This window comes from Chenopodium quinoa, unplaced genomic scaffold (assembly GCF_001683475.1).
Source record: "Chenopodium quinoa cultivar QQ74 unplaced genomic scaffold, ASM168347v1, whole genome shotgun sequence".
Taxonomy (NCBI): domain Eukaryota; kingdom Viridiplantae; phylum Streptophyta; class Magnoliopsida; order Caryophyllales; family Amaranthaceae; genus Chenopodium; species Chenopodium quinoa.
The window spans coordinates 1,931,203-1,958,602 of NW_018745533.1; the positions used below are offsets into that span (position 1 = coordinate 1,931,203).

The 27,400-nt window shown below is 36.6% G+C and overlaps 2 protein-coding genes across 2 annotated transcripts; one reads left to right on the plus strand and one right to left on the minus strand.

Annotated features, from left to right (window-relative positions):
• Positions 1–844: 844 nt before the first annotated feature.
• Positions 845–12,808, plus strand: LOC110715897 (RRP12-like protein). Its single transcript, XM_021894518.1, has 18 exons — positions 845–1,509; positions 2,141–2,331; positions 2,433–2,693; positions 2,796–2,887; positions 3,703–3,912; positions 4,016–4,420; positions 6,383–6,543; positions 6,693–6,786; positions 6,894–6,950; positions 7,272–7,454; positions 7,802–7,864; positions 8,990–9,118; positions 9,665–9,826; positions 9,936–10,064; positions 10,663–10,764; positions 10,867–10,943; positions 11,528–11,617; positions 12,090–12,808. Exons 1-18 carry the CDS (start codon positions 959–961, stop codon positions 12,577–12,579), a joined length of 3,447 nt encoding a protein of 1,148 aa, XP_021750210.1. The 5' UTR covers positions 845–958; the 3' UTR covers positions 12,580–12,808.
• A 978-nt stretch (positions 12,809–13,786) lies between these two features.
• On the minus strand, positions 13,787–27,037 carry LOC110715929 (3-oxoacyl-[acyl-carrier-protein] synthase II, chloroplastic-like). Its single transcript, XM_021894547.1, has 14 exons — positions 26,237–27,037; positions 23,972–24,177; positions 23,655–23,858; positions 23,156–23,266; positions 22,972–23,067; positions 22,828–22,873; positions 22,655–22,734; positions 22,370–22,438; positions 22,193–22,277; positions 17,136–17,290; positions 16,965–17,045; positions 15,876–15,935; positions 15,316–15,482; positions 13,787–14,481 (listed from the first exon to the last, which is right to left on the minus strand). The coding sequence occupies exons 1-13, from the start codon at positions 26,556–26,558 to the stop codon at positions 15,366–15,368; spliced, it is 1,632 nt and encodes a 543-aa protein (XP_021750239.1). The 5' UTR covers positions 26,559–27,037; the 3' UTR covers positions 13,787–14,481; positions 15,316–15,365.
• Positions 27,038–27,400: the final 363 nt, after the last annotated feature.

Consider the following 27,400-nt stretch of genomic DNA (forward strand, 5'->3'; position numbering starts at 1 on the left):
ATACTTAGGAATGGAGGAGGAAGAGTTTTGTGGATGACCACACAAAATAATCAAATTTGGTTTATGTAATCGACCCCACTTATGGGATTAAAGATTTGTTTAATTGATTGATTAATCAGAGACTGATAATTGGTTAAGTGGGAATGAGTAACGAGTAGATTTTGATCCACTAATTTCAGGGTTTGAATGAATTTAAATTTAAAGTCTATTTTTGATGATATTGCTAAATGCATACGACCCTCTTCCATTTAACACTACCTTCTTCCAAAATTTTAAGTCCTTGTATTTTTGCCCCATTGCAGAAATTTAGGTCAAACTTTATAATCTTTGACCGTAAAATACTCTTAATCTATAATAAATAATCTAATCATGTGGGACCTTTTTGGATTTGTCTCATTGCATATTTTATTAATATCTAACTTTTATAATTTTTACACTTATAAAAATTAAAATAAAACCGTAATAAGATGCATTTTGGAGATGGCAAAATGTCAAATGGGGCAAAAATTTAGGGACGGGGAGAGTAGATGACAACCGGTCTCTTTATTAAAAAGTTTTTTTTATTCTTTTTGGAAATGTGGTGGAGGTGATCAAAGTTAGCCCAACCCGATTTTGGGTAGAATTTTTCGGCCCAAAAATTTAATTTTTTTGGGCGAGTTTGAAAATGCGTTTTTATGCATATTTAGTTGATTTTTAGGCCCGGTTCGACTATTTGAGCGAATTTGGGCACGAAAATTTTAGCCAAAAGCTTGGTCCAACCCGACCCGGGAATTGAGCTTAATGTTTTCGCTTCGGTCCGACCCGCTCAATGATCATCTCTAAAGCGTGGGTACAACTGTATATGTGTACCCATACGGCCATACGCCCCTGCCACCTAAAACCCTCCAAAACCCTTGCATTCATCATCTCCCCTCAATTCCAGGGTTTAACACCGTCTTCTTCCCGAATTTCATCCGCCATGGATATGGAAATTGAAGGTTTAGACCTTGAAGAATTCGACCCAATTGAAGAACAACATGAAGATTTCTGCACCTCAATCATCTCTCAATTCGGCAAATCCACCAACGAACAACACCTCAATCTCTGCAATGTTATCGGAACAATGTCGCAAGGTCTCAAAGACAACAACGTTCCTCTCTTACCTGCTGCTTACTTTGGCTCCATTGTTTCTTCCCTTGATCGACTTTGTGTCTCCTCTCATTCTTCCTCCACGTCACCCGACCACAATGTTGAGGCACTTCTTACTTTGATGAGTTTGATTATGCCGAGGATTCCTGTTGGGAGTCTTAGGAAGAGGAAGGTGTTGTTGTTGGGTTTGTTGATTAGGGTTTTACGAGGCGGTAGTTGTTTGTCGACTGATGGTGTTGTGGCTGGGTTGAGCTGTGTTTCTGGGTTGCTGGTTATTAGGGATTCTTTAAATTGGTCTGATGTTAGTCTGTATTATGGATTTCTTCTTGGTTTCGTCACTCATTCGGATAGTAAGGTACCAAATTTGCGAATTTATATGTTGTTAATTTTGATCAATTAATTAGTTTTTTATGTGTTCTGTTGAATGAGGAATTTTGACATCAAATGGTGTTGAAAGATACTGCTTTTATAATGTTTAAGCTCTTAAAATATGCTTAATTAGTGTGTGTGGTTTGGTTGATGAGTTTATTAATCATGTGCTTGTACTATGTTAAATTTCCGGCATTGATAAATTTATTGAGTGTGTCGTTTGATTGCTCGTAAGTCGTAACTGTTTACTGTCTCGGAACAAAAAGATACGTAAAAAAATTATCATTGGAAGGAGGAGAAAGTTAGACTGGATTGCTGCAATCTCTGTGCAGTGCAGCAGTGTCTTTGTCGTATCCGAAAATTAGTTTGGGGGTGAGGTGAAGGTTTTAATAACTGGATTGCTGCAATTGCTGCCAATGTCTTGATGTTGAGGAGCTTCAAAATTTGCATAGGATTTAGTATAGTGTAACCAAATAGCCTTTTTCTTTTAGGAAGCTTGAAAATTAAATCTTAAAGGTAGTATGTGTGTCATAAATCATAATATGACTTTCTTTTTAACGGCCAAATATCTTGTACAATCAGTAAATTTTCTTACATGTGACACATAATCTTACACTCTTACTTTGGCTTTGCCATGGCCTAGTGTGGAGGTTAAACCCGAAGATTTGGTGGACCTTCTAAGCACTTTGGCTACTTCAGTACCAGTGAATGAAACGTCAGCTGATGGCATGAATTTTACTGCTCGTCTGTTGGATGTCGGAATGAGGAAAGTTTACAATCTCAACCGGCAGATCTGCATTGATAAGCTTCCACTTGTACTAAATGCTTTGCAAGGTTGTTTTTTCTCCTTTTCCATATTTCTGCATGACAAGCAAAATTATTTCAGTGATATCTTACCATTCTGTTTCTTGGCATTCTACTGGCCTACTTGGCAGATATTTTTGGATCTGGGTTCGAGGAAGCTAAATTTGCTGCGACTGAGTCATTGAAGAATCTGATACAAGCTTGTGTTGATGAAGACCTAATAAAGAAAGGTGTTGACCGAGTAAACAGCAATTTAGACTTCAACAACAGAAAGTCTGCACCGTCTACTATTGAGAAAATTTGTGCTACTATTGGAAGTTTGCTCGACAACAGATATCGTAGCGAGTGGGACATGGCCTTCCAGATTGTCTCTTTGATGTTTGACAAACTAGGTAATCATAAAGATGTGCTTATTTTAGACTTTCAGAAGCTGCTTTCCTTACCTACATTCTATCTCATGTAGGGTGTATTTATTTTTGGGTTACTGTTTTTAGGTACTTTCTCTGCTGTCCTCTTAAGAGGCAGCCTGGAGAGCTTGGCAAGCATTGAAAAGGAAAGCGAGGAGGATTTCCCGGAGAGGAAACAGGTTGCCTTTTCACTTTATAGCTCAATCCCCATGAAAGTTGGTGATTCCATTTTAGTCACTTTCATATTGTATTCTGTTCTGCTGAAGCTTTCCGTTAAACAAGGTGTAAAGAGGGATGTCATATATTTACTGTCAGGATCATCGTTGTTCACAATATCCTCATTGATCAGAATAGAAAGCTGAGAAAATTTTTGTATCGTCATGAAATCTCAGGCAAATGTTGTTACATACTTCACTATTTTGCAAGCTATCAATGGTTCTTACCCAAAACATTTGCTATCATATCTTATATTCTTATTATTAAAATCCAGTTTTATCTGCTAAGTGTCCTAGTAAGGCCTGCTGACTTCACCGCATAGTTAGAAAGTGATTGCATTTTTTTTTTTCCTATGTTAGCGGTTCCCCTCTTATCAAGAAAAGTTCCTCATGCAAAGAAGAGTTTTTTTGAACTTTCATGATTTGATTGTTACCAGTCTTGTCTTACACGTGGTCGGAACTGAAATTCAACTGGGTAAGAAGTTCTTTGAACCCAAAATGTGCCTGGGTTTACCTCTGCCATCTCTCCCAAGATTGCCTGGTTTTCCCAACAAATTGTAGTATATGGTTTGATAGTTTGTGCTGTAGTGTACACAATTACTCAGACTATATATCCTTTTTCAGATTCTAATGATTGATATATGACATATGCAACTAATGATTTATGGAAACTGTGTCATAGCAATACTTTCCCCTTTCCTTTCCCATTCCCCTTCTATTTAATGTTTTCTTACCTTCAATCTACCTCTTTGACTTGTGATGCTTGTTCTCATGTACAGCTGCAAGATTGCATTGGATCAGCACTTGGGGCAGTGGGACCTGAAGTCTTTTTACGCATTTTGCCTCTGAATTTGGAAGCTGACACTCTGTCTGATATCAATGGTTGCCTTTTTCCAATTCTAAAACAGTATACAGTTGGTGCACGTTTTAGGTTCTATGTTGAGTCATTGCTGGGTACGGTTGAAAACCTCAAGCATAAATCCAAAAAGGTACTTTTAGTTTTGCTACTTAGCCTTCATAAATACTCATAATTTTCATCAATATTTTATACATTTTTTCTAGTATCATTGATAAACGAAAGTACTTTACCAGCTTAAGTTAGAGGGGCAAGTCCAGGCATCAAGATATGCAGACAGGATTGTATACCAAGTGTGGACCTTATTGCCCTCATTTTGCAATTACCCTTTGGACACTGCTGAAAGCTTCAAACTTCTTGAGGAAGTTTTATGTAATGCTTTGTATAAAGAGCCTGAACTTCAAGGAATTATTTGCTCCAGTTTGCAAATCCTCATTCAACAGAATAAGTGTATTCTAGAAGGAAACAATTATGTACCCATCAATAAACTAAATGCTCCCACTGAGAGAGCTATTGGTTTTTACAATCAAGAGGTGGCTTCCGCTAATTTGGGAGTGCTGAGATCTTCTGCTCGTAATTTCTTGTTAGTTTTGTTCAGTGCTTTCCTAAACTCCACAAATGATCCTGGTGGAAGCTTGCTGGTACATTTCTATGTTCTTTTTCGTGCTACAGTTTTAAGTTTCTATCTGTTATATAGTGTTAGCCGTGTCTGCTTGCATATTCGGGTAGAGTGACTTCATTTTTGTTTGTCATAACTCATGTCGATTATTTTTCTTTATTCAATATCAACCCTGTTGAATGTTGCAGGTATATGTTTATGATTTATTTTTTCTTGCTCCAGTTTATTTATTTATTATTTTTTGCATTGTCAGGCTATCTAGACAAAAAAAGTTCTGTACTGTCAAGTTGTTGGTCTACATAGATTGATTGATTTTATTTCAATAGATTGACTGATTTTGTTTCAATTATAATTCAATGCTCAGCCATGATTAGGTATGATGGGCTATGTGAGCACAGTGAGCCCCAGGCTTAATACCTTTGTATCTTTACCAAAATGAGTGTGTAATTTCCCATCACTTTCTCCTTCAATCACCACCTCTTATTTTAGATTCCACTACCCCTAGTCAATACCCTTGATGTCCTTAACAATCTATAAAAATAACTCAAATGTGCACTGAGGCAATAGGGATCATGTTGTGCCTTTTTGTACCCCATTGAGTTGAAGCGTACTTGATAGAAATAAAATATTCGGTGGCAAAAAAAAGTTGTGCGCCTAGGTGAGCTTCATTAAAATCACTTGTCCTAGAGAAAAAAGGTGTTTGACCCCTAGCGCTTAGGCATGCCTTTTTATATATTGTCTGCTAAATAATGTAGCAGAAATTGTTATGCTTTGGAACTGTATTAAGAGGGTGTCCTGCCTCACGCACTAGTGAATATGTGTTTCTGTGATGTTCAGTAAAAGAGTTGTTGAACCTTTATGTATGTAAAGCATCTATTAGAATTTCATTTGATCCCTTTTTTTTGTGGATTTGAGATACTTGAAGACATTTTCTGTCTCCCTTAGGGCTTATTTATCTCTCTCCTCTCCATTCCCCTTCCCTGCTTGAAAAATTCGTTATGCCTCAATGACTGACTCCATGCCAGTGTTTTAGGGGATCAAGCTTTAAGGAGGAAATCTGAGTGAATGTTTATGTTTCTGAGAATTTTTTAGTTATACATTGTTTGGTTGTGGGAAGGTATGGAGGTGTAAATCTAAGCCAATGTGGGAAAATCTTTTAGTTGCCCTTTTTTTTTTTGAATGGCTTTTCTTTCAAAAGTGTTGGAATAACTATGGAAAGCTAAGCAAATCAATACCATAGCTGAAGGATACTCAATTTTCCACAGTTTTCCAAAATAACAAACCAAACAAGTTAACATTGAGGATTTCCATGTATTCTTTCTGGTTGTAATTGCACAGATTTCCATAGGTTTACTTCTCTATTTTCCCATTAAATTGGGTCCCGAACAGGGCGAACACATTGTTAATATTGAGGTATACTGACTTGCATTTCAGTGTTGTGTTAAAACAGTGACAACTTTGATGTTGTAAGCAAACTTAGAATGCAGATCCTAGATGTTTTCATCAGTATGGGGATAAATATAATAAAAGTTGGTATAAATGTTGGGAAGTGGGAAATTATGGGGTATTGGATTAATTTTTCCTGACTTTCCTTGTCAAATTAACTGTCTGCTATGGCCCTATGGTTGCTGGCTGCTTCACTTGACTCGGCCGGTGGCTAAACTGATGAGTGATAGTTCACTTATTATAATTTTAACTTGTAAAGAAAAACAAGTTAATCTGCTTTATACTGTTGCTATTCTCCTCATGGGTTCATATGCTTTCTAAGGATAGTGATGCTTTCTTTTGAAGTAATTGGAACCTAGAATCCTCTTCTTGAAGTTAGAATTTCTTTCTTTGACCAGTAATAGTTGATTTGTGGTACAAACTATAGCCCAGTCTTGGTATACCAAATGATTTATGCAAGTATGCGTTGCTCTTTCATTGTTTGCTTATAATTTTTTTATGCTTCTCGAAACTTACATCCGCTCTGGTTTGATTCTAGTCTACAATATGTGAATTTGCATCAATAGCGGGTGAAGACACTGTGTCAAAATTACTTAGGAAAGAAATGAAACAACTTTTGAAGGTCACTGAGGATGGTAATGAAAGAGATTCAATGGAGATTGACTCTTCATCTGGTGATAATTCATTTTCTTGCAAGAAGTGTGTTATTTGTCTTTTCTGTTAGTAGTATGTCTTTTGTGTTAAAGCCAAAAGGTGAATTCCCATGTTTACTCCTACCAATGTGTTATGTTCACGGTTTCTTCTATGTTTATAATGATAACTCCTCATTTCTTCTTTTAATATGGCAGAGCTCAGCATTTTGATCTGGCTGTTTCTCTTTTGCCTGGTTTTGGTCCTCAGGATACTGATATCATGTTTTCTGCCATAATTCCATCACTGGAGGTTTGTGATTCACCAATATATATAATCATCTCATTTATTCACTGTAGTTTTCTTTGAGCTTTGGTTGTGAGGTATGTCTGATGCATCTTTGATATAATGAGCTGCAGGATGTTGATGGCTTGATCCAAAAGAAGGCGTACAAGGTTCTTTCAATGATTCTCAAGGTGAATTTAACCTCTTTACAGATTTTAATTTATTTAATCCGCCACAGCAACATTGAGGATTTATGCTTAAAAAATGAAAAGTGCCCAATAATAAGCGTTTTGAAGTGGGTTTATCATTGGCTAGGAGGTAGATGATGCTTTTTAGCATTTGTTTCTGATTAATAGGGATATAATTTATTTCTACTTCTATTTACCATTGTTATGGTTGAAGTAAGCAGAGTTTCTAATGGTTTAAAATGAAAGTTCAATTCTTTTGCGCGATATAAAGATCTTTTTCTAGTCAGTTTTTTAACTGTTCATTTGACTTGGGTTTGCTGGTAGAATTCGGATGGGTCTATTTCAAGGAAGATTGAAGAAATTCTCAAGTTGATGAGTGAAGTGCGGTCTAAATGCCTGAGTGAAGTGCAGTCTAAATGCCTGAGTGAAGTGCAGTCTAAATGCCATTTCTCAGCCAAACGTCATAGGCTTGACTGTTTGTATTCTGTTATTGTCCATGTGATCAAGGTTTGATTTGTTTTCCTTAAACTCTAAATGCTAGCTATATGTATTCCCTCCATCCTCGATTTACTTCACATTTTCCTTGATCGGCTGTCCAAATTCTATAATACTATAATTTGGGTTGAAGATGACAATCCCATAATACTTCATATGTATTCTCTCCATCACATAAATCCTTTTTCTCTTTCCTTCTCACTACTTTGACTTTACATTTTTTCCCCTTTCTAATCACTTCTGGTACTTTAATTTTTCCAGTTATTTTCCATGCTGAACCCACATGTGAAGAAACTTTGGAGATGGATGGGGTAATTATATTAATCAAATAATTTATCTCTTTTTTTTTTATTCAATAGGATGAAGCAGGATGGGATAAAATCAGTCCTTTCATGGTTGAAATTGTACTAGCGCTGAAAGAGGTATTTTTTTTTGAAATCGCATTTTTGGGAATTACAATTTTTTTATGGTCTTTACTCCTTTCTGATTTTTATTTTTTATTTTTTTTATATGTACTATAATAATTTCCATCCGTCCCACAAAACCTTTCTCATTTTTTTTTTATGTACGGAGTAGTTTTTTTCTTTTTCCTAATGGAGTGATGGCATATCTTCCTAGTATCTTTGCCCTTGTTCTGTCATTTTCTGAATCGAATTCATAGGATGAATGCCAATTTTGATTGCACTGATTATTGGCTTTGGTGGACTCTATATATACTTCCTCCGTATTTTTTAAGTGAAACGTTTTGACTTTTTGCACGGTTCACCTAATCTACTTTGACTAATGTTAGTGATTTATACATAAGAAAAAATAGTCTTGTGGTTATCATCTCAATGAATAGATTATTTATAGGAACATTTGTCTGGAAGGGACATATATATTCACTATTTTGTTTGGAAGGATCTTATATGTTTAAAGTGGTTTAAAAGGACCTTATAAGTTTATTTTATTGTTTAGGGGCACCTTGAGGTCGGAATCCGGCAATAATTGACTTTTTTCTTCGACGTTGACCTTTCACGTGACCTTAAAAAATGACCCCGTTTTTTTTTTTTCCACGATTTCCCTCCGATTCCTCCTTCTCTCTCTTCTAATCCCCAAATGGCACAAATCAAAATAAGAAAATTTGAGGGAAATCATGGAAACTAAGAAAATGAGTCATTTTTTAAGGTTACAAAAGAGGTCAACATTGGAGAAAAGTAAATTATTCCCGGATTCCGACCTGAAGGTCCCCCAAACAACAAAATTAACTTATAAGGTCTTTTTAGACCACTTTAAACATATAAGGTCCTTCAAGACAAAATAATGAAACATATATGTCCCTTCTTGACATATAATTATTGATTATTACAGATATTTTTAATTAAATTTTTTCATTGGCATGCGTGCACATGAAAAACACTTCACTTAAAAAAATACAGGGGGAGTATAATTTTTACTTTTTCCTGATGGCATATCTTGCTAGTATCTTTTCACTTTTGTACCGTCATTTTCTTAAGTAGAATTCATAGGTTGAATCACTTGAATGCCAATTTTTAAATTATTTGCAGGTTAATAAGAAAACCAGAAATCGGGCTTATGATATTCTAGTCCAAATTGGTCATGCTTGTGATGAGGAGAAGGGAGGGAAAAAGGAGCAGGGAGGGAAAAAGAAGAACTTACTCCAACTCTTTGAGAGCGTATGTAGTTTCGCTGCTACTTTTATCATTTTTTGGAGTACCTCATTTTGTTTGTTTTGTTTTATACTCATCATATGGCTAGTTTCATCTTATGATCTGCTCTATGGAAGTATTTACTTGGGGTAACCAGTCAGGATCGGGTCCAAAAATTTTGTACCAGTCTCGGAAACGGTCTAATCTGGTTAAATATATTGAACCGGTCGTGGAACCGACGGGGCTTGGCTTGATTCTTTTTTTTATTTTTTATCTTTTTTAAACAAAAAAAAAAATAAAAAATAAAAAAATCATGATTTAACTTTGAAACAAATTACAAAAATAAATAAATAAATGAAATTAAGATAATAACCATGCAGCAAAAGTAGAAAAAAAAATTGAGTAGTTAGTATCTCATACTCCCTACATCGTGAAAAAGGGAGAGTTGTGTGGTAAATGAAAGTTACATTTTTTCATAAAAAAAGAACACTTTGTGACATGTATCTGACTAAAAAATAGACTTGTTATCCTATTTAACTTGGAAATGATTTTAGGGCTCTTTCATTTGAACAGGTAGCTGTAGGCCTTGCCAGCGATTGTTCGCATATGATCAGTGCGACTGTGAAAGGGTTGGCTCGCTTGGCTTATGAATTTTCCGATTGTCTTTCTAGTGCATGCGATCTGTTTTCCTCCTCACTTCTACTTCTTGAGAGGGAGGACAAAGAGATCATTAAAGTATGTCCTGTTTAACTGACCATTGGTGTTTTTTTTTTTTTTTTAAATTACAAACTAAAATAAAATTTATTCGTAGGGATATTTATTTTGAATGATGGTGTTGTTTCAGGCTAATTTGGGTCTACTTAAGGTTTTGGTTGCAAAATCACCATCTGAGATTCTGCAAATTTTCTTGAAAGGCATGGTTGATGGTATTTTAGTACGTCGGGATGATTCCATGAAGCATTTCAAAGCTAAGGTTTGTGGCCTACTGTTATGAGACTTTTATTTCCTTTTACCCTTTTTTAGCGCATGTGGGTCATGTGCTCGTGTTCTTGGCACTATTACTCTGTTTTCTTTTTTCTTTTACTTTCATTTTTGGTATATGTCCTTGGGTTTCACCAGAAAAGACACTGAACTTATCCTTCTTTATCCTAACCCTGGCTGTGTTAAATTGGTAGTGTAATTGGGTCAAATATTGGATCTGTACATTCGAATTTATGATAGATAGTGCTGTTAGGATCCTTTCCAGCTCTTTTCCTCTAGTTTCATCTTCATATGTACACGTAAGCTACCAAAATATGCCACCTGCCCTCCCCTTCACCCTTGCTGAAATTGTGTATCTAAGAACTGTACCCTTGGCCCCTTGGGTCCCTTTAGGAGTGAGGATCTAGCTAGGCTTTCAGGCCATGTACTGTATTTCTTCATTTTTTCTGTTTCAATGGATTTTCTTATTTCTAAAGCATTTATATTTCGAATGAGAATTGTATTGTCATTGATCTTGCAAAATCAAAGGAATTACTGTAGTAGCTTGTATCAACATCTCTTCATAAGTTTGGTTTCACATCTATTGCTAGGTTAAACACTTGTTGGAGATGCTTGTCAAGAAATGTGGCCTTGATGCTATTAAGGCTGTAGTGCCAGAAGATCATATGAAACTTCTTACTAATATCCGCAAGGTGCGAAGTTGAATATAATTTTTAATCTTTTCTTTTAGTTGCTTTGTATTATCTGATGTTAGTTCTTTTGTTTGTGCTTGCTTACTTGTTGGTTCTCTCCAGATAAAAGAGCGGAAAGAAAGGAAGTTGACAGCCAATTCTGAGACAAGTTCCTACCTGTCAAAAGCAACTACTTCCAGGTTTAAGTTTTTCCACCTTTGTTTTCTTCATATTGCTAGCATGCTTACGGGTTGAAATTTACAATGACATGTCTTGTCAACATTTGGGAATTTTCAATTGCTATATTTTTATCCTTCTCTGTAAATTGCATGTGTAACATAACTCTAGCTCGAAGCAAATTATTAAAATTTATGTGGGAAATGCTTCATTTCACCTCACATCCTAAAGACTTTCACCAAAAACATGGAAATTTGAAAATGGCTGAATATTTTACTTTGACAGATACTCATGTCTAACACAGTAACACGAGATCTTACTTGAATAACAAATAATAGCAGATGTTATTGTGCATGGACAATTCAGTAATTCATACTTCATTTTGGGCCAAACGTATGGAAATTATAAATGGCTGAATTTGATACCGAGACATATCCATGTCTAACATGAATACTAGCTAGAGTGATACGAGTGTAGAGTAGATGTTATTGCATGATGGTTATAGTTGACAACTTAACCATTCTTTCCTTTAATAGAAATTGTAATGATTGCTCAACTTTTTATTTGACGCTGTTGGTCTATACCAACTTGTCTTGTGATTAACGAGTGTGACTGCGGATGATATGGATGCTGGGACATCTGTTGGTCGACGGAGCAGATTATCTTCCAAGTTAAAATCAAAAGCGCCTTCATCAAGGTATCTTGCATTTTATTAGTCTATTCATCTTTTATGTTTGAGGTACTGAAGTATGCACTGTTTACTTTTTCTATTGGCCTGCACTGAATTGGTTTCTCTTTCATTTGGGTCCACTGACCTGACAAACAACAATACCCTAATTACCTGACTTAGAATGACCCAGCCAAAAATTGATTTGTTCTATAATACCTAATAGAAGTATTCCATAGACTCGAATATAGCCAGACTTGGAAAGACTCAGCCAAAATCGATTTATTCTATAATACCTAATATTCAATAGACTCGAATATAGCCAGACATGTGTACATGACTGCAACCTGTTTTCCACCTCTGAGGATGGAGGACTGGGGTTTCTCTTGATTTATTCAGGTCCAATAAAATGAAGGATCTGTAAAGTATTTAAATAATTCGTAACTTAAGAGAGATTCTTTTTATGAACCGTTGTACCTTAATTTAATAAATTTCTCCTTAGGTTAAGGAAAACGAGGTCTGGAAGGAGCTTATTAGAAGACTCACTTGACCTAGAAGATGAACCACTTGATCTTTTGGACCAGCGTAAAACAAGGCTAGCTCTTCGTTCTGGTAGAAATCTGAAAAGGAAGCTCGATTCAGAAGATGAGCCTGAGTATGATGAAGATAAAACTGATATTCGAAGTTATGTTTCTTCTAAATCAAAAAAGGCTAACCAGAAGCGCAGAAAAATATCTGAGTCAGGATGGGCCTATACTGGAAATGAGTATGCTAGTAAGAAGGCTCGTGGAGATGTGAAAAAGAAGGGCAAATTTGAGCCGTATGCATACTGGCCACTAGACCGTAAGATGCTCAGCCGTAGACCTGAGCAACGGGCTGCTGCTAGAAGGGGTATGCATAGTGTTGTTAAGTTGACGAAAAAGCTCGAAGGGAAGAGTGTTGCAAGTGCACTTTCCATGAAGAGCAAGGTAAAAAAGGCTCATAAGAAATGAAAGATAGCGTAGAATGCTCAATATTCTGTTGGTGAATTTTGATAATTTTTCGTGTTATATATAGAAAAAATAGGAATATCGAAAAAAACTAATTTTATTTTATTTTTCTCCCTTTACACATGTTACGAGTCTTCAATGAAGTGCAGTCTAATTTTGACGTCATGTAAATTCATAATTTTTTTTGTAATGATGCATCATAAATTAATTAATGAATGAATTTTTCCCTCAATTTTAGTTTATTGTTTTTAGTTTTTGCAGTATAATTAATTAATTATTGACATCGCGGGCAAAGTTTTATGTTTTCATGGGAGCACAAATGCACTGCACTGATTGTGCTACTGTATTTTGTGATCCAAGACCAAGTTACTACTCAATTCAGCTGTAAAGCATGTAATCCGTTAAGTGACATTACGTCATTACCTTTTTAAAGTGCCTTATCAAAATAGTGAAATACAATATGAAACTTTCGATTTCTTCACTAAGTTCAAATTTCATGGTACTCCTTTAGAATGCAATATACTTGAAACGTACATGCTAAGCAATTTGATTTTTTTAGACAAATTAGAAAAAGCAAGGTGCATAAGTGCAGAACTGCATACCATCTCAATCATGCCTAATCAAGAATTAATTAGACAAAGAGCACAATATAATCCTAACTTTAGATATAGACGGATTCAAAACGTACAATAAACTCCAAACTTTAAATGCAGCCTAAACTCCCAACCCGAAAGACTAAGCTACTAATAAGAAACGGCTCCAATCTCACAAAGCAGCAAACCCACAAAACAGAACCAACCTTGACAGCAAAATAATGTGATACCATCTCATACAAAATAATGTCAAGCTTCTAGCTTAGATTATTTCTCACATTACTTTGAATCTCAAATATTTATATTGAAATTATCAGCTTTGATCTTGATTTAGAAATCAGATGAACAAAAAAAATTTGAACTTCTGGTTTCAAAAAAAAAAAAAAAAAAAAAAAATCTATAAATAAAAAAAAAAATTAAAAAAAAAAAATAATGAACTTTATTTTTTTGTAGTTTGTAGGTTAAGGTGTTATTATTATTTTTTTTTTAAAAAAAAAAAATTCTGTTTTATTATTTGCAAACGAAGATTAGATGTTGGTCTGATCACTGCTATTATAAATACGAACAGCTAGAATTCACTTTAAAAACTTTTGATACAGAAAATCAGGTGAAGGGAATGATTGAAACCTCACTTTGTAGTTCATGGTAGCAGGAGCGTTCAATGTGGCTTAACAACTCAAATTACAAGTATCAACAAATAGTGTATCAATGTTTAACTTGCTTGTAGGAGTTGTAGATATAGCATCAATAAATGGCATACACCTTTGTTTCAGTTATCAATTCAGATGAGAAAAAAAAAATTACACTATTTGACACCACTATTGAATCTAAATCTACCCAACAGCAGATGCATCAAATAAGTGCAGCACCTCTCCAACACCTTCCCGTCAAGTAATGATTGAGAGAGCGCACATGAGTGTTGAGCATCAAAGACAGAAAAGTCTCAACATTCATCAGTAACTAACTGGAATGTAAAATTCTATTCTAAAACTCGCTATGAATATCAAAACCCATTCAATTACACTTGTACACCAACAAACCAACAGCAGTTTTAAGTAGCGGATATTCATATCTTGTGGAGCGGTATAAAGTGCCAAGTATAGTGAGAGTGACAATAAATCTGCTCCAGAAGCAAGTCCTCTTGTCGCCAGCAGGCTGCATTTAACTTTCCCTCATATTGAGCATGCCTTTATGTAAAAGCATCACCTTACGCACTTCTGCCATCTATATGCCTTCTAGGAATGCAAGGTTAGATATTAGCAATCTGCACTTTTTTTTTTATCAAGTTGTAACAAACCATCAATTCGCACCCCTGTAGAGAAGCATGAACATGATTGTCAGATATTATATGTTTTCACGTACAATTGGAAACCTCTTGAATCTCTTTCAGGATTGTAAACTAAGTGCATTTCCAACAGAATGAAAATAAATATTTTCCAGCATGAATGCAATATTACTCCCTCCGTGTTTTTTTAAGTGATACATTTTCCATTTCCGGCCGTGTTTTTTTAAGTGATACATTTCCTTTTTTGGCAAAACAATACATTAAAATATTATATCTCTCTCCTCTCATGGCCCCCACCCAAACCCACTACTTTTTTATTATATCTTTCCTCTCACATTCATTACTTTTCAATAAACTATTAACCCCACTATCTTTCTTTAACAATTTTTTAATACTCCACTACCCCACTTACCTCTTATTTTATTTAAGTCAATTAAATTGCCTAAAACTATGTGCCGGTCAATATGTATCACTTAAAAAAAACACGGAGGGAGTAGTAAAAATGCAACACATCACTCATCAAATACATTTGTGAATAATAACAACATGATTTGTTTAACTGCATTAAGTTAATAAAGATTCCACATCGATTTTACGACAGTATGTTTCATTAAGTTAATTAAGATTCCACATCGATTTTATGACAGTATATGGAATAACATAAAGTTCTCATGTACATCCTATAAACAGCAATTAATTTAGAAGAACTAATGCCATCCAATTCACATGTTTCCAAAGTTTTCAGTTGCAAACCAAACAAGATTCACATGTCTATCTCTCCACATTTTTAGACAGAAGTTTCTAACCCAAAAAACCTACGGTTCTATATACAGTTATAATGCACTTAGAGAAGCAGCAAACCTGATATAATCAGCACCATTATTAAGTGTGGCTACGGTAGCAAAAATGATCTACTTGTAAGGAGCAAATACGATTGAAGAATTCTGTCCACCAAACCCAAACGAATTGGACAAAGCTGCTTTGATGTCCATTCTTTCTTTCTCTGGACCAACGAGCAACTTAGTGTCCTGGTTCGAGCACCTTCAAGTTAGATGATACAATGGTACAAAGCATAGTAACAAATTTACACCTCATACCAACTAATACTCATTAAGTCTAAAAAAACAACATTAATGGCAGAACAGATAAATTCAGTCTGAGTATGCTCAAGCAGTCAAGTGCAGTTGGATTGGCACAAGAGATCATTAAAGCAACAATGAAGATAAATAAGTATTTATGACAGACAAATCATTATTCATACTTCACAGCCATCACATTCTAGCACAACTCGTTTTTTTAGCTTGGTGATTAAAAAAAATGCAGAATTTAAAGAAAAATGCAGGCAACAGCTTATAAGACAAAATACAAGTCACTGAATTTCAAAGATATAGCAGCTATTAAAAAAATAATAAAAAAAATACCACGCCTTCATCTGGATTTTCAAGGTTGACATTTGGATGTAGCCATCCTGTCCGTATTGCCTGTTACAGCACACATATGCATTAGTTAAAAAGCACTTAGCCAGATAGGTTCAAATGGAAGACTTTTTTCCAATCACTTGGTTGGGTGACCAAAAGATAAGGAGATATGTGTTAAATGATTGTAAAAGAGGAACATGAAGGTATGAATTAATATGACCAAGCAATCGAGTTTCGAAAATCATTTGTTTGTAATTACTACAAAGCACCTCTAGAAAAACAGTGACACTCTTCATCAATACAACCCAGGAAAACAAATCTAAAATATATTTTTCTACTTTGAGAAACTATAACGTGGATACTGGTAAACTATTTTCTGTTAGAAGACCAGACAAAATACAGATGATGCTAATAGCCCATAAAAATAAATAAATAAATAAATAAAAAGGGTGCTTGTTTGGTTGATAAAACATGGGAAGTCAAACTTATGTAGTTTCACTTCCCACAAAAATTGAAGTCAAACTTTCTATGGGAAAATCTATTTCCCGTATTCAACCAAAGAACATTTTTCCTTTCTATCAAATGGCCGTCTGGTTTGATATAAGAGGTAAAATATCCAAGGAAGAAGGTTTTCCTAGGAAGTAAGAAATGTTTTTTGGATAAACATGGCCACCACATGAGAAGTAGAACTTCTCAGTTCCACTTATCTACGAGGATTTAGGAAAGCAACTTCCTCCATTTTGTGGAAAGTGGGACTTCCTAGGATAAGTAACTTCTCATGTATTAGCCAGCCAAACAAAACCACAATCTTCCAATTCTTAGAAAATTTTAACTCCGTTATGTCAACCAAAAAAGAATCAAGTGATTGTCTTCGTTTTAGCTGACAAATATCAAGCGGAAAAAACAATGCCCATCGTTTTATAACTCCAATTAAGTTGCATTATTAGCCAAAACCCAATCAAATAGAGTCAGGTTTCTCTCCCCGTGCGAGGGGAGGGTGGGGGGGGGAGGGGGACTTTTTTTTTAACACTGAAGGTCAAGAACAAGCCATGTTGCTAATTTGATATCATGGGATTACTAGTCCAACAATACCTGTACAGTTGCAACAGCTTCAATACCACCAGCTGCTCCAAGTAGGTGGCCAGTCATGGACTTTGAAGAGTTTATTCTCACCTGTGTATGGGGAAAAAAAAAAAAAAAAAGCTTATTAAAGCTTAATAAATAATTAATCACTGCAAAAGAGGATATAAAAAATTAATTTACCTCAGGATTATCACCAAAACAGCGAACCAAGGCTTGGTATTCCTTAAGATCACCATTCGGAGTTGATGTAGCATGTGCATTTATATAATTGATATCTTCCTTGGCAAGACCAGCTTCAGCTAAGGCTTTCTTAATGCAGAGCGTAACTCCAACCCCTTTGTACAGAAAAAAAAAAAAAAAATATATATATATATATATATAATAAAAATAGGGTAAAAAAAACACATCAACTATCAATCTCCAGCTAAAAAAATACATTGAAGATGCAGGAGAAAGTAGGGGACCATCAAAAGCAACATAAAGCACCATGAACAGGCAGAAGTCATACAAAGTTTGTGTCCTCATAACTAATAGAGCAAGTGAGCAGGCAAGACATATCAGCTTTTTAAATAACTACTTTTTCAAATGAGGATGTTTGCGGAAACCATAATGCAGCATAATTAAGGATATCAAGTCCCTCGTACAAATTATGGAGCCACCATTTACACTTATTTATGGTTATTTATTTATTTATTTATTTTTGGTTTGATAGGAAAGAGAGTATAAACAGGACATGAAGTTTAAGAGTAGTAAACAAAGCACTTGATGTCCTTGAAGGTCAAAGTAACAAAATTTACAAAGAAACCCAGTCCCTTTGAATCTCCAAATAATGTAGCACCTAAAACTGTAAAAGCTCCAAGCACTGTAGCCCATAAAAAGCTAGATAAGAATTTATTTGCCTTTCTTCTTTTTTTTTTTTTTTTATTACCACTTTTTCAGTCAAGTGATGTGTACTTATTTTTTTTTTACATTATTTCTGCAACTTTTCTTAATTTCTATTAAACATTCTTACCTCTTACCTCCATTTCAAACAATTTTACATTAACTTTTGTGTGTGTGTGTGTGTGGGTGTGTGGGTTGATTTCCTGTTAAAATCGTTAAAAGCTTTTATGTTAAAAATAACCCATTTCAAGCAATTAACTATAATGTTACTTCTTTGAAAGCTTCAACAGGAAATCAAACCACTGAAAAAAAAATTAATCAAGGTATGTTTCCTCCAATTTAGATTTAGATTCTAAAACTATCTATACCTCAGTATACCAGAGTGGAAGATGAGACAAAACTTAAACACCTACCAATAGCTAACTACTCCTTCCATTCTAAATAATGGTTACATTTGCCATCTGGTGTTCCCCTTCGTTAGATACATTCCAACTCTTTCTATTTCCAATATAGATTCTTTTACACATTTTCCCTCATATATATATACATACTTCCAAAGCAACTATTCCAATTCACCAAGATATTTACCTACTCCCAAAGTAACTACTCTTACTTACCTACTCCCAAAGAAAATATTCCTATTATCCAACGTTAATTTAATGCCTTAATACTTTATATGTGTGACATCTAATCATTGCTTTACATTATCTTCTTTTATTTAACAGCCACGTAAAATCACAAGTAACCATCATTTGGGAACGGGGGGAGTAATAAATAAATTACTCAATTGTAGTTGTGAGATAAAATAAAAATAGTCGCAGAAATAAGATTAAAATAAATTAACCTCTCTCAATAAAATAAAGCCCAGCGAGAAATAGGCCAAAACATCAGCAATTTTTTCATTCTTTTTTAATACCAAAATGTCACCTTTTTTCTTGTCAAACTGGCAAAAGGGTAAATTTATTTATACCAAAATGGCTAATTGGCTCACACAAACCCCCATAAATCACACAAGCAAAAACTCTGCAGTGGAAAGGGGCAAACCCAAAACTCCTGGATCCTGACACAACATGAAAATTGTCATCTTAAAATGTTTACCCGCCTAACAATGAAGGAAGGTGTATGATCGTGATAATCATTGGTATGAAAAAGCAACCAAATACTGATGCAATTTATAATGAAGTCTTACTTATCCTACAAAAAGTTAGCATTCACATAAAACCTCTCCTCTTAAAAGGAGCCTCTGCTTTACAATTTCCAAATGAAATCAACGACAGGCAAAAGTGGATGAGGTGGCATAGTGTTAGAATCCAATTCCTTTTGATGTATTAGATTCCATTTAAGTGCTTTCCTAGAGTTTAGGTAATGTTTTCTTAGCTTGAGGTCCCATTATTGTGTTACTGTCAGATCAGTGTTCACTAGGGATTCTCCTTGTATGTCATTTAAAGCTCTTTAGAGGGCGAATGATTAATGAAATCTTAAAGCCTTCTACCAAGTGTTGCCTTGCTTTTATGCTTGTTTGTTGTTAGACCTTTATAGATATTGTGTCTTACTTGCATATTAGCTCCCCTCCAACCCAACTTGATGCGCTAAGGACTCGTGGTTCGGACCCGCTTGTGCCCGCTTTGAAGTACCGGCCGTCACAAGCCCCGACCACCCGCACTCCGTCGCCCAGATAGACGTTAGTGCTCCTGAGATTCTATTGCTTGCTTGTGTTGCTTTGTGCTCACAAGCCCCTCTTCCGCTCAAGGCTAGCATTCTTGCCGCCAAAAGGCTAGAGCGCGCCGCACGTTTCGGGGTCCAAACTCCCGGACCGTGACAGTTGGTATCAGAGCCGAGGCTCAAACCTCGTCGCAAGCAACCCGTGTAGGCACCAAGGAGGGCTACACGAAGATGGAATTCGTAGAAGAAAGGCTCGCTTGGCTCGAGGAGAAGGCGGACAAATGGGCCGAGCTCCAAGTCATTGTACACGAGCAAGCCGAGCAAATTGTGAAATTGATGGCTGACAGAGATGCCCTCCGCGAACAATTGCAATTTGTTCAAAGAAAAGCCGACGAAGCACTTGAGAAATGTGCTACCTTAACGCGCGCTGTGGGCAGAGACGCACTGGGTGTTGGTGCGGCGAAGATAAAGCCGCCCAAACCTCGCGACTACAGTGGCGCTAGAGATGCGAAAGAAGTTGATAACTTCCTCTTCGACATGGAGCAGTACTTCCGAATATGTCAACTAAGTGACGATCAGAAGGTGGATACTGTCATCATGTACTTGTCCGAAGATGCTAAGCTGTGGTGGCGCACCAAGCACGCAGACATCGAAGCAGGAAGGATCAAGATTGATACATGGGCGGAGTTCAAAGAGGAACTCAAAGAACAATTCTACCCCGTCAACACAACGTTTGTTGCTCGGATGAAGTTGCAAGAGTGCCGCCAGAAGGGTTCTCTTCGCAACTATGTTAAGGAATACTCGGCGATAATGTTGAACATCACAGACATGAATGAGAAAGATCGTGTGTTCAACTTTGTCAACGGGTTAAAGGAATGGGCGCAGCGAGAGATTTTGAGGCAGAATATTGATACCCTCGCTGCTGCTATGTGTGCTGCTGAGAGATTGATGGACTACTCAGTCGGGAAGGGTCGTCAATCCGAGAAGGATTCAAGTGGGACGTCAACACGCTCTAACAGTCCGTCTCCAAGCTCTCCAAAGGGTACAGAGAACGGCTCACGAGTATCGTCCAACACCATTAATACATATCATAGAAGAAGTGGAGGAGGTGATGCCTAGAGACAAACATCTACCCCCTCCCACAACTCAGGAAACTCGAGGGCCGGCGCATCCTCGGAAAACACAAGGGAAATAAACTGCATATTTTGTCGAGGTCCACACAAATGGTGGGATTGCGAGCATAAAGAAGAACTTGACAAGATCCAAAAGAGATTGTCATCCATGTCCGTTCAGGAAGCCACAAAAGAGACTAGCAGCGATGAGGAGCCCACATATAGGATGGGTTCCATACGACGCCTGAGTGCTATGAGAATGATAGCACCTCAAGAAGAACCAGAAGTCCGATATCTTTCGGCAATGCGAGTGATGGAGCCTGAGAAGAAGGCAACATCGAAGAAACAAGCTCGCACCAGAAACCCAGAGAAGCGGGAGATGAAGCCCATGGAGTTGGCAACATCCCAGATACACACCCGCCAAAACCAGAATCAGTCACAAGGTTCGAAGCAAAGAGCGACGAGCCCAGAGACACCAAAGAGACACCAAAGAAGAACCTCCCAAGAGGGAGGAAAAACAGTGGTTGAGCAAACAACGCAGGGCGCGTGCAAGGAATTACAAAGAAAATGGTCACCCAAGAGGCACCAACCACAACTTGAAGCTCTCCACCACAGTCTCAAGGAAGCAGCTCCCCAACAGATGATGGTGGAAGCAGCTGTCCCCCTTAATTCAACAGATTCCACTCCCAGGAGGAAATTTAGAGATGAAGCTCTCAACAAGATGTTCGAGCCGAGCGACTCCAGAGACAAGCTCCTCGTCAACAAAGAAGATCCAGCTCAAGAGTCAGATAAGATTCCAGAAGATAGCCGCACCAACGGCGCATCCGAAACTTGAGATAGTTTAGGGTTTTCTAATTTTGATTGTAACTTTTGTAAGTCGACGAGGTCGTCGACAGCTTAAGTGAGGGAGGATGTTAGAATCCAACTCCTTTTGATGTATTAGATTCCATTTAAGTGCTTTCCTAGAGTTTAGGTTATGTTTTCTTAGCTTGAGGTCCCATTATTGTGTTACTGTCAGATCAGTGTTCACTAGGGATTCTCCTTGTATGTCATTTAAAGCTCTTTAGAGGGCGAATGATTAATGAAATCTTAAAGCCTTCTACCAAGTGTTGCCTTGCTTTTATGCTTGTTTGTTGTTAGACCTTTATAGATATTGTGTCTTACTTGCATATTAGCTCCCCTCCAACCCAACTTGATGCGCTAAGGACTCGTGGTTCGGACCCGCTTGTGCCCGCTTTGAAGTACCGGCCGTCACAAGCCCCGACCACCCGCACTCCGTCGCCCAGATAGACGTGAGTGCTCCTGAGATTCTATTACTCGCTTGTGTTGCTTTGTGCTCACAAGCCCCTCTTCCGCTCATGGCTAGCGTTCTTGCCACCAAAAGGCTAGAGCGCGCCGCACGTTTCGGGGTCCAAACTCCCGGACCGTGACACATAGTCAAGCACCCAAGAAATCCAAGTACTGAAGAGTGATGATAAAAGAAGACAATTACAGATGAAAACAGAACATAGTGTGTTTGATTGGTACTTTTGGTCCATTGTAAATAAAAAAAACCACACCCTAAACCCTTGCATAAGTTACCTTCTGGGTGAGGCTCAGTCACATGATAGGCATCACAAGTGAAACTACCACCCAAAAATTCGGCATAGATTTCAGCACCTCTTGCCTGCAAAATAAGAATGCAATCCTGTCAGCATGCAAAAACAACTAATCCCGAGTGATTAAAATTCATCAAGCAATTGTCAAGAGCTACTATACCAGAGCATGTTCTAATTCTTCCAGAAGCAAAACACCAGCGCCTTCCCCCATAACAAACCCATCACGATTCTGAAGACACAAAATCCAATTAAGGTAAAGTTAAACATCCTTCTGTATGCACTAATATGCCAGAATTTATCTTTCAGACTGGGTCTTGCACACATGAAGAAGAAGAAAAAAATTAACAGTTACAGGCCACAAATTCCAAGGTTGCAAGTTTATTCAGCAAGAACAATATGATCCAATTACACATGATCAGCCAAGGACAAAAGAAAAAGATCATACCATATCCCAAGGGCGCGATGCTTTGGTAGGATCATTGTTCCTCTGTGAAAGTGCTTTGCAAGCTACAAATCCTCCCAAGCCTATTGGAAAATTTAAAATTATATAGATAGGTAAGTATACAAAATAAATCAGAAAAAACTAATGAAAGATCATAAAGGTCAACACACACATACCAATTGGTATTATTGCTGCATCTGAGCCACCACAGAGCATCAAATCCTACATTCTCTCAATAAATTATCAGGAAAAGTTCAATATGAATATATGAAAATAAACAGAAACTAGATTCCAAAAAGTCAGTATACAGGAATACTTACAGCTTCCCCTCTAATAATATGGTTTGCTGCACTAAGTATACAAAAGTTGCTAGTTGCACAAGCAGTAGAGATTGAATAATTTGGGCCCATCCACCCCTGTGGTTTAAAATAACAATCAGCAATCATCAAGAGAACATTACAGAGTCAGAACAAGTTTTTTCAATAGCTGTAAAGAACAACTGACCAAGTCCATTGCCAACATGGCAGATCCCATATTTGTTGTTGCAAATGGCACACAAAACGGATTCATCTTCTTGTATGAAATACGGAGAGCTTCTATTGCATCATTAAAAACCTGCTCAAGTTCAAACACAGACCAATGTCAAGGAAGTATTAAGCAACAGTGGCATGACAGCATTAGAAACAATCTCTATCGCATTAGGACATTAGGTAGGTAATGTGAATATAGCCCTCATGTAAATATCATGGTGACACAAGCTCAACTTAACTGAATATTTTCTTACATTCCCTAATAAACATTAAAGTAAAACTAGCTTCCAGCTTTAGACAGCAGCATTAACCTCGTTAAGGAGCAGTGACAGACTTAGAGGTTAACCACACGCCTCAAGCCCTCAACAGTGGCTCAAGACATTGTAGGTTTAGAACAAGTTTTTGGGCGGCCCTGGGCCCAATATTAATCACTCTCATGGTGAATGATTACATGCTTAAACAAAATATTGTACCTTCATGCCACCCATTGCAGAACCAATCAGAACACCACATTTTGTTTTGTTTATATCATTCATAATTTCCTCTGTAAGTCCAGCATCCACCAAGGCTTTCTTTCCAGCAGTAAGCATATACAGCATGAACTTGTCCATTCTCTTCGAAAGCTTAGGTGCAACCCAACCTTCAGTAGAAAAAGACTTGATTTCTCCAGCAATTCTCTACAAACAAAATAACTAAATAAATAAATAAAATAAAGTAAAATAAATTGTAAATACAAGTTTTCAGCAGAAGAATTCAACACGTGCGATGCGAAGGAAGGCAATAGACATACTGTAGGAAAACTGGCACAATCAAAAGTCTCTATCTCACTTATGCCGCTGACACCCTCGAGCAAGTTATTGTAGAAGACATCTATTTCATGTCCTAACGGGGAAACCACTCCCATCCCTGTCACAACTACTCGCCTCTGTTTTGTAACAGGCTTCTTATTAGATGTAACTTCCATTGAAGGCTCAACTGCCACAGCCATGGCTCTTCCTGAAACACAGAAAAAGACTATTAATAGACAAGTAATAAGAATTTTGCTCCTTTTTCATAATATTGAGCCACATAGCAGGAAGATCAAACAGCTATAGAAACTTAGCAAAGTTACACGATCATTCAGTCAGATACCACCACAGAATATATAACTATTGTATATTGGGAAGCCTTCAAAACCCAAAAAAGATAAACAACCCAATCACATCCTATAAAGTAGATTTTAAAAAACAAGGCCCATAAGCCCAATCACCCCTCTCAATATAGAAACGCATCTCCTGGTAACGAAAGGTCTTTTTAGTGTTGTTCTACAATTATATCTGCACACTCCTTCATCATAGCATAGATACTATTGTGACTAAACAATACTATTAGTAGCTCCAGAACCAAGGGCTCAAGCTAGTATTTATTTGAATTGCAGGCCTCACTAAGCCACAGCTCAAGTTCACTAGCACTCAGCTCAAGTTCATATGCAATCAGCTCAGACTACTCAGGGTATTAAAACTTAGGATGACAGCTATTCTTTCTACGCTTCAAAAATAAAATCTTATTGCTTTTAAAATTGAACTTTGACCAATAATTACGCTAAAAATATATGGTAATTATTATATACTACGTACCTATTTCCACATGTGAAAGCATGCATATATGATTTATTTATATACTTCAGTCAATTTTAAAGATTTTCACGTTTAAAGCACATCATATATTTAGAAATGTGGGATGTAAAGCCCTAAAAGGCAAAAACATGCAACTGAATAATAACAGATCAGTCTGTAATTTAGGAGTATTGCAAGGGGTCATTTATTGGTCATACTTATGATGGTTTTAAGTATGCTAGACTGTGAAACCCTACAATCGACAGCATTACTATTTTGCTTCACTCACTCACATTTCTGTTTTACCCCTCTTCTCAGGCTCAAAGAAGCTACTCAACTCAGCTTGATTTCCAATAGTATAAAACAACCAGGCTCAAGTGAAAGAACCATAAATTTAAACCACACATAAACTCACTTGACAAGGCTCAAACTATTGGGCGTGGGTGGACGGGTAGATATTTGAGGGGTAGGGACTCTAGGGAGGGTGCCGAGATGTAGTGAGGATCAGCTAGATGCAATTCTCTATAGGGGCTGTGCATTTAGTCAGACAAATATTTCTATACTTCTATTCTGTAATTAATTCATCCCCTACTAGATAAATGTGCATCAATATCATGCTCCAAAGCCAATTCTTGCAAAACAATTGAAGAATTCAAGGGAAAAAAATCCCTATAATATCAAATAAACATACCCACATCAAATGACATCCTCAAGGATTAACACTCATGAAAGACGAATAAATTAAATCCAAGGCCAAGCAACTAGGCCAGCTTACCAATCCTAAACGTATATCATAAACTATGCAACTTTCATAGAACAATCTCCACCCTAGGTAGTCACGTCTGAGAAACTATAACCAAAGTTGAATGACTTAAATGAGCCTTCACACTTGCTAACATCGTCCCTCCGAAACCTAGCAAGAATCAACTGATCCTACCAACCATCCTCAAATTCGGCAAAAGACGGCGAAATGCCAGGCAAAAAGGAAGCAGAGTAGATACATTTATCCCATCTCATGCACAATAAGATTCTCACTCCATACTAACAGATAACAGCAACATCATCCAAAAGTACAAAACTCCCTCACACAAATTGCATGAACAGGTTTGACATAGTCACACTTCACTAATTTTTACAAGGGACAAAAACATGTCATCCTTGATGTCAATTATAATATTGCCTCGTATTAAACGCCCCTACACTCAACAAACACAGATACTTGATCTTCAATTATTCAAGAATCTAATGAAAAATCCTATGATTACATAAACAAGTCACAACAAATAAGATCATCAACAAAATCATAAATAATCAAATATGATCAAAATCATTCAAATAAAATAATCAAAAATAAAAATACCCACATTGGAAATATCAATATAAACTCAAATCCAATAAAACCCATTAAAATTACTTGAAAAAATAATCAAAAAAATTCCCAATAAACTCCATTGATATACCTGAATGTAGAGCTCGATTACTCCGCCTTTGCCTTCTATTCATATACCCAAAATTGGATCCAAAAATCGAAGAAAACCCACGAAAATCACCATTATTATTACCAAGATTATAAAAACTACCATTATTATAGTATTCATCACAAGGTTCAAATGCCTTTAACATCTTAGCATTGCATTTAAACTCCATTGCTCTTTTCTTGCGACTTCTTGAGGAGAGAGAAGATGCACCAACATCTCTTCCACCACCACCGCCGCAACCAACGGACATGCACGCCGCCACCAGCCACGTGCACAGTGGTGTCCCCACCGTGTACACCGCCATGAAAACGAAAAATGAAGCTTTTTTCTTGTTTTTTTCTCTCTCTTACTTAGTAGTGGAAATTTATTTTTTTGAGAAATTATATTGTGATTATCGAAATTAAAGAAATACCCAGAAAGCTAAAAATTGTGGGGTTTTTGAGAAATAAATGAGAGCATTGAAGAGAGAGAAAAAGGGTGGTTGTGACTAGATTCAATCTGCGGAAGATAATGGAAGTTGAAAAAATCACACTCTAAAAAATTTATTTATTTTTTTACCCTTTTATTTTAATTTTTGAGGGTATTTGAATTTGATCGATATTAAAATAAAATGTTTTTTTTTTTGGGTGGAATTAAAATGGTTATGTTTTTCTGGAGAGAGCAATTGGAGAGAGAAGAAAATGAAGAAACCCAGAAAAGAACAAGAGGAGCCAAGTGTCCTGTGATTTGTGAGAACCCTAAATATCTGACAATTTTATTGTTTATATTATTTTTGTTGTTATATTATTACAAACTTTGTAATATAAAAAATAAAATTATAAGCAAAAGGATATGTGTACCTAGTAATGTCAAAACGGTTTGACAGTTGGGTTTCGGTTCGGTTTGAAATCGGGTCGGTTTGAAATCGGTTCAAATGTCTTACGGGTCGGTTTCAGTTCGGTTTAAATAATTATCGGTTCGATTCGGTTTCGGTTTATTCTTGAACGGTTTAAATTCGGTTCGGGTAGTAAACGGTTCGGTGCAAACGGGTTGGGCTTGTTAACGGTTCGGTGTAAACGGTTTTTATCCCGGTTTAAGTTCGGTTCGGGTTGTAAACGGTCCGGGTAGTAAACGGTTCGATGCAGACGGGTTGCGGTTTGTTAATGG

Bases quoted from the DNA above. Each gene is read 5' to 3' on its own strand.
- LOC110715897 (XM_021894518.1), top strand. From the start codon at position 959: ATGGATATGGAAATTGAAGGTTTAGACCTTGAAGAATTCGACCCAATT. The intron at 3,913-4,015 runs GTACTTTTAGTT...GTACTTTACCAG, and splicing joins TCAAGCATAAATCCAAAAAG to CTTAAGTTAGAGGGGCAAGT. The intron at 6,787-6,893 runs GTTTGTGATTCA...AATGAGCTGCAG, and splicing joins CCATAATTCCATCACTGGAG to GATGTTGATGGCTTGATCCA.
- LOC110715929 (XM_021894547.1), bottom strand. From the start codon at position 26,558: ATGGCGGTGTACACGGTGGGGACACCACTGTGCACGTGGCTGGTGGCG. The intron at 24,178-26,236 runs GTATATCAATGG...TCTGTGTTTCAG, and splicing joins TAATCGAGCTCTACATTCAG to GAAGAGCCATGGCTGTGGCA. The intron at 22,278-22,369 runs GTATAGTAGCTC...CTTATTTTGCAG, and splicing joins AAGAATTAGAACATGCTCTG to GCAAGAGGTGCTGAAATCTA.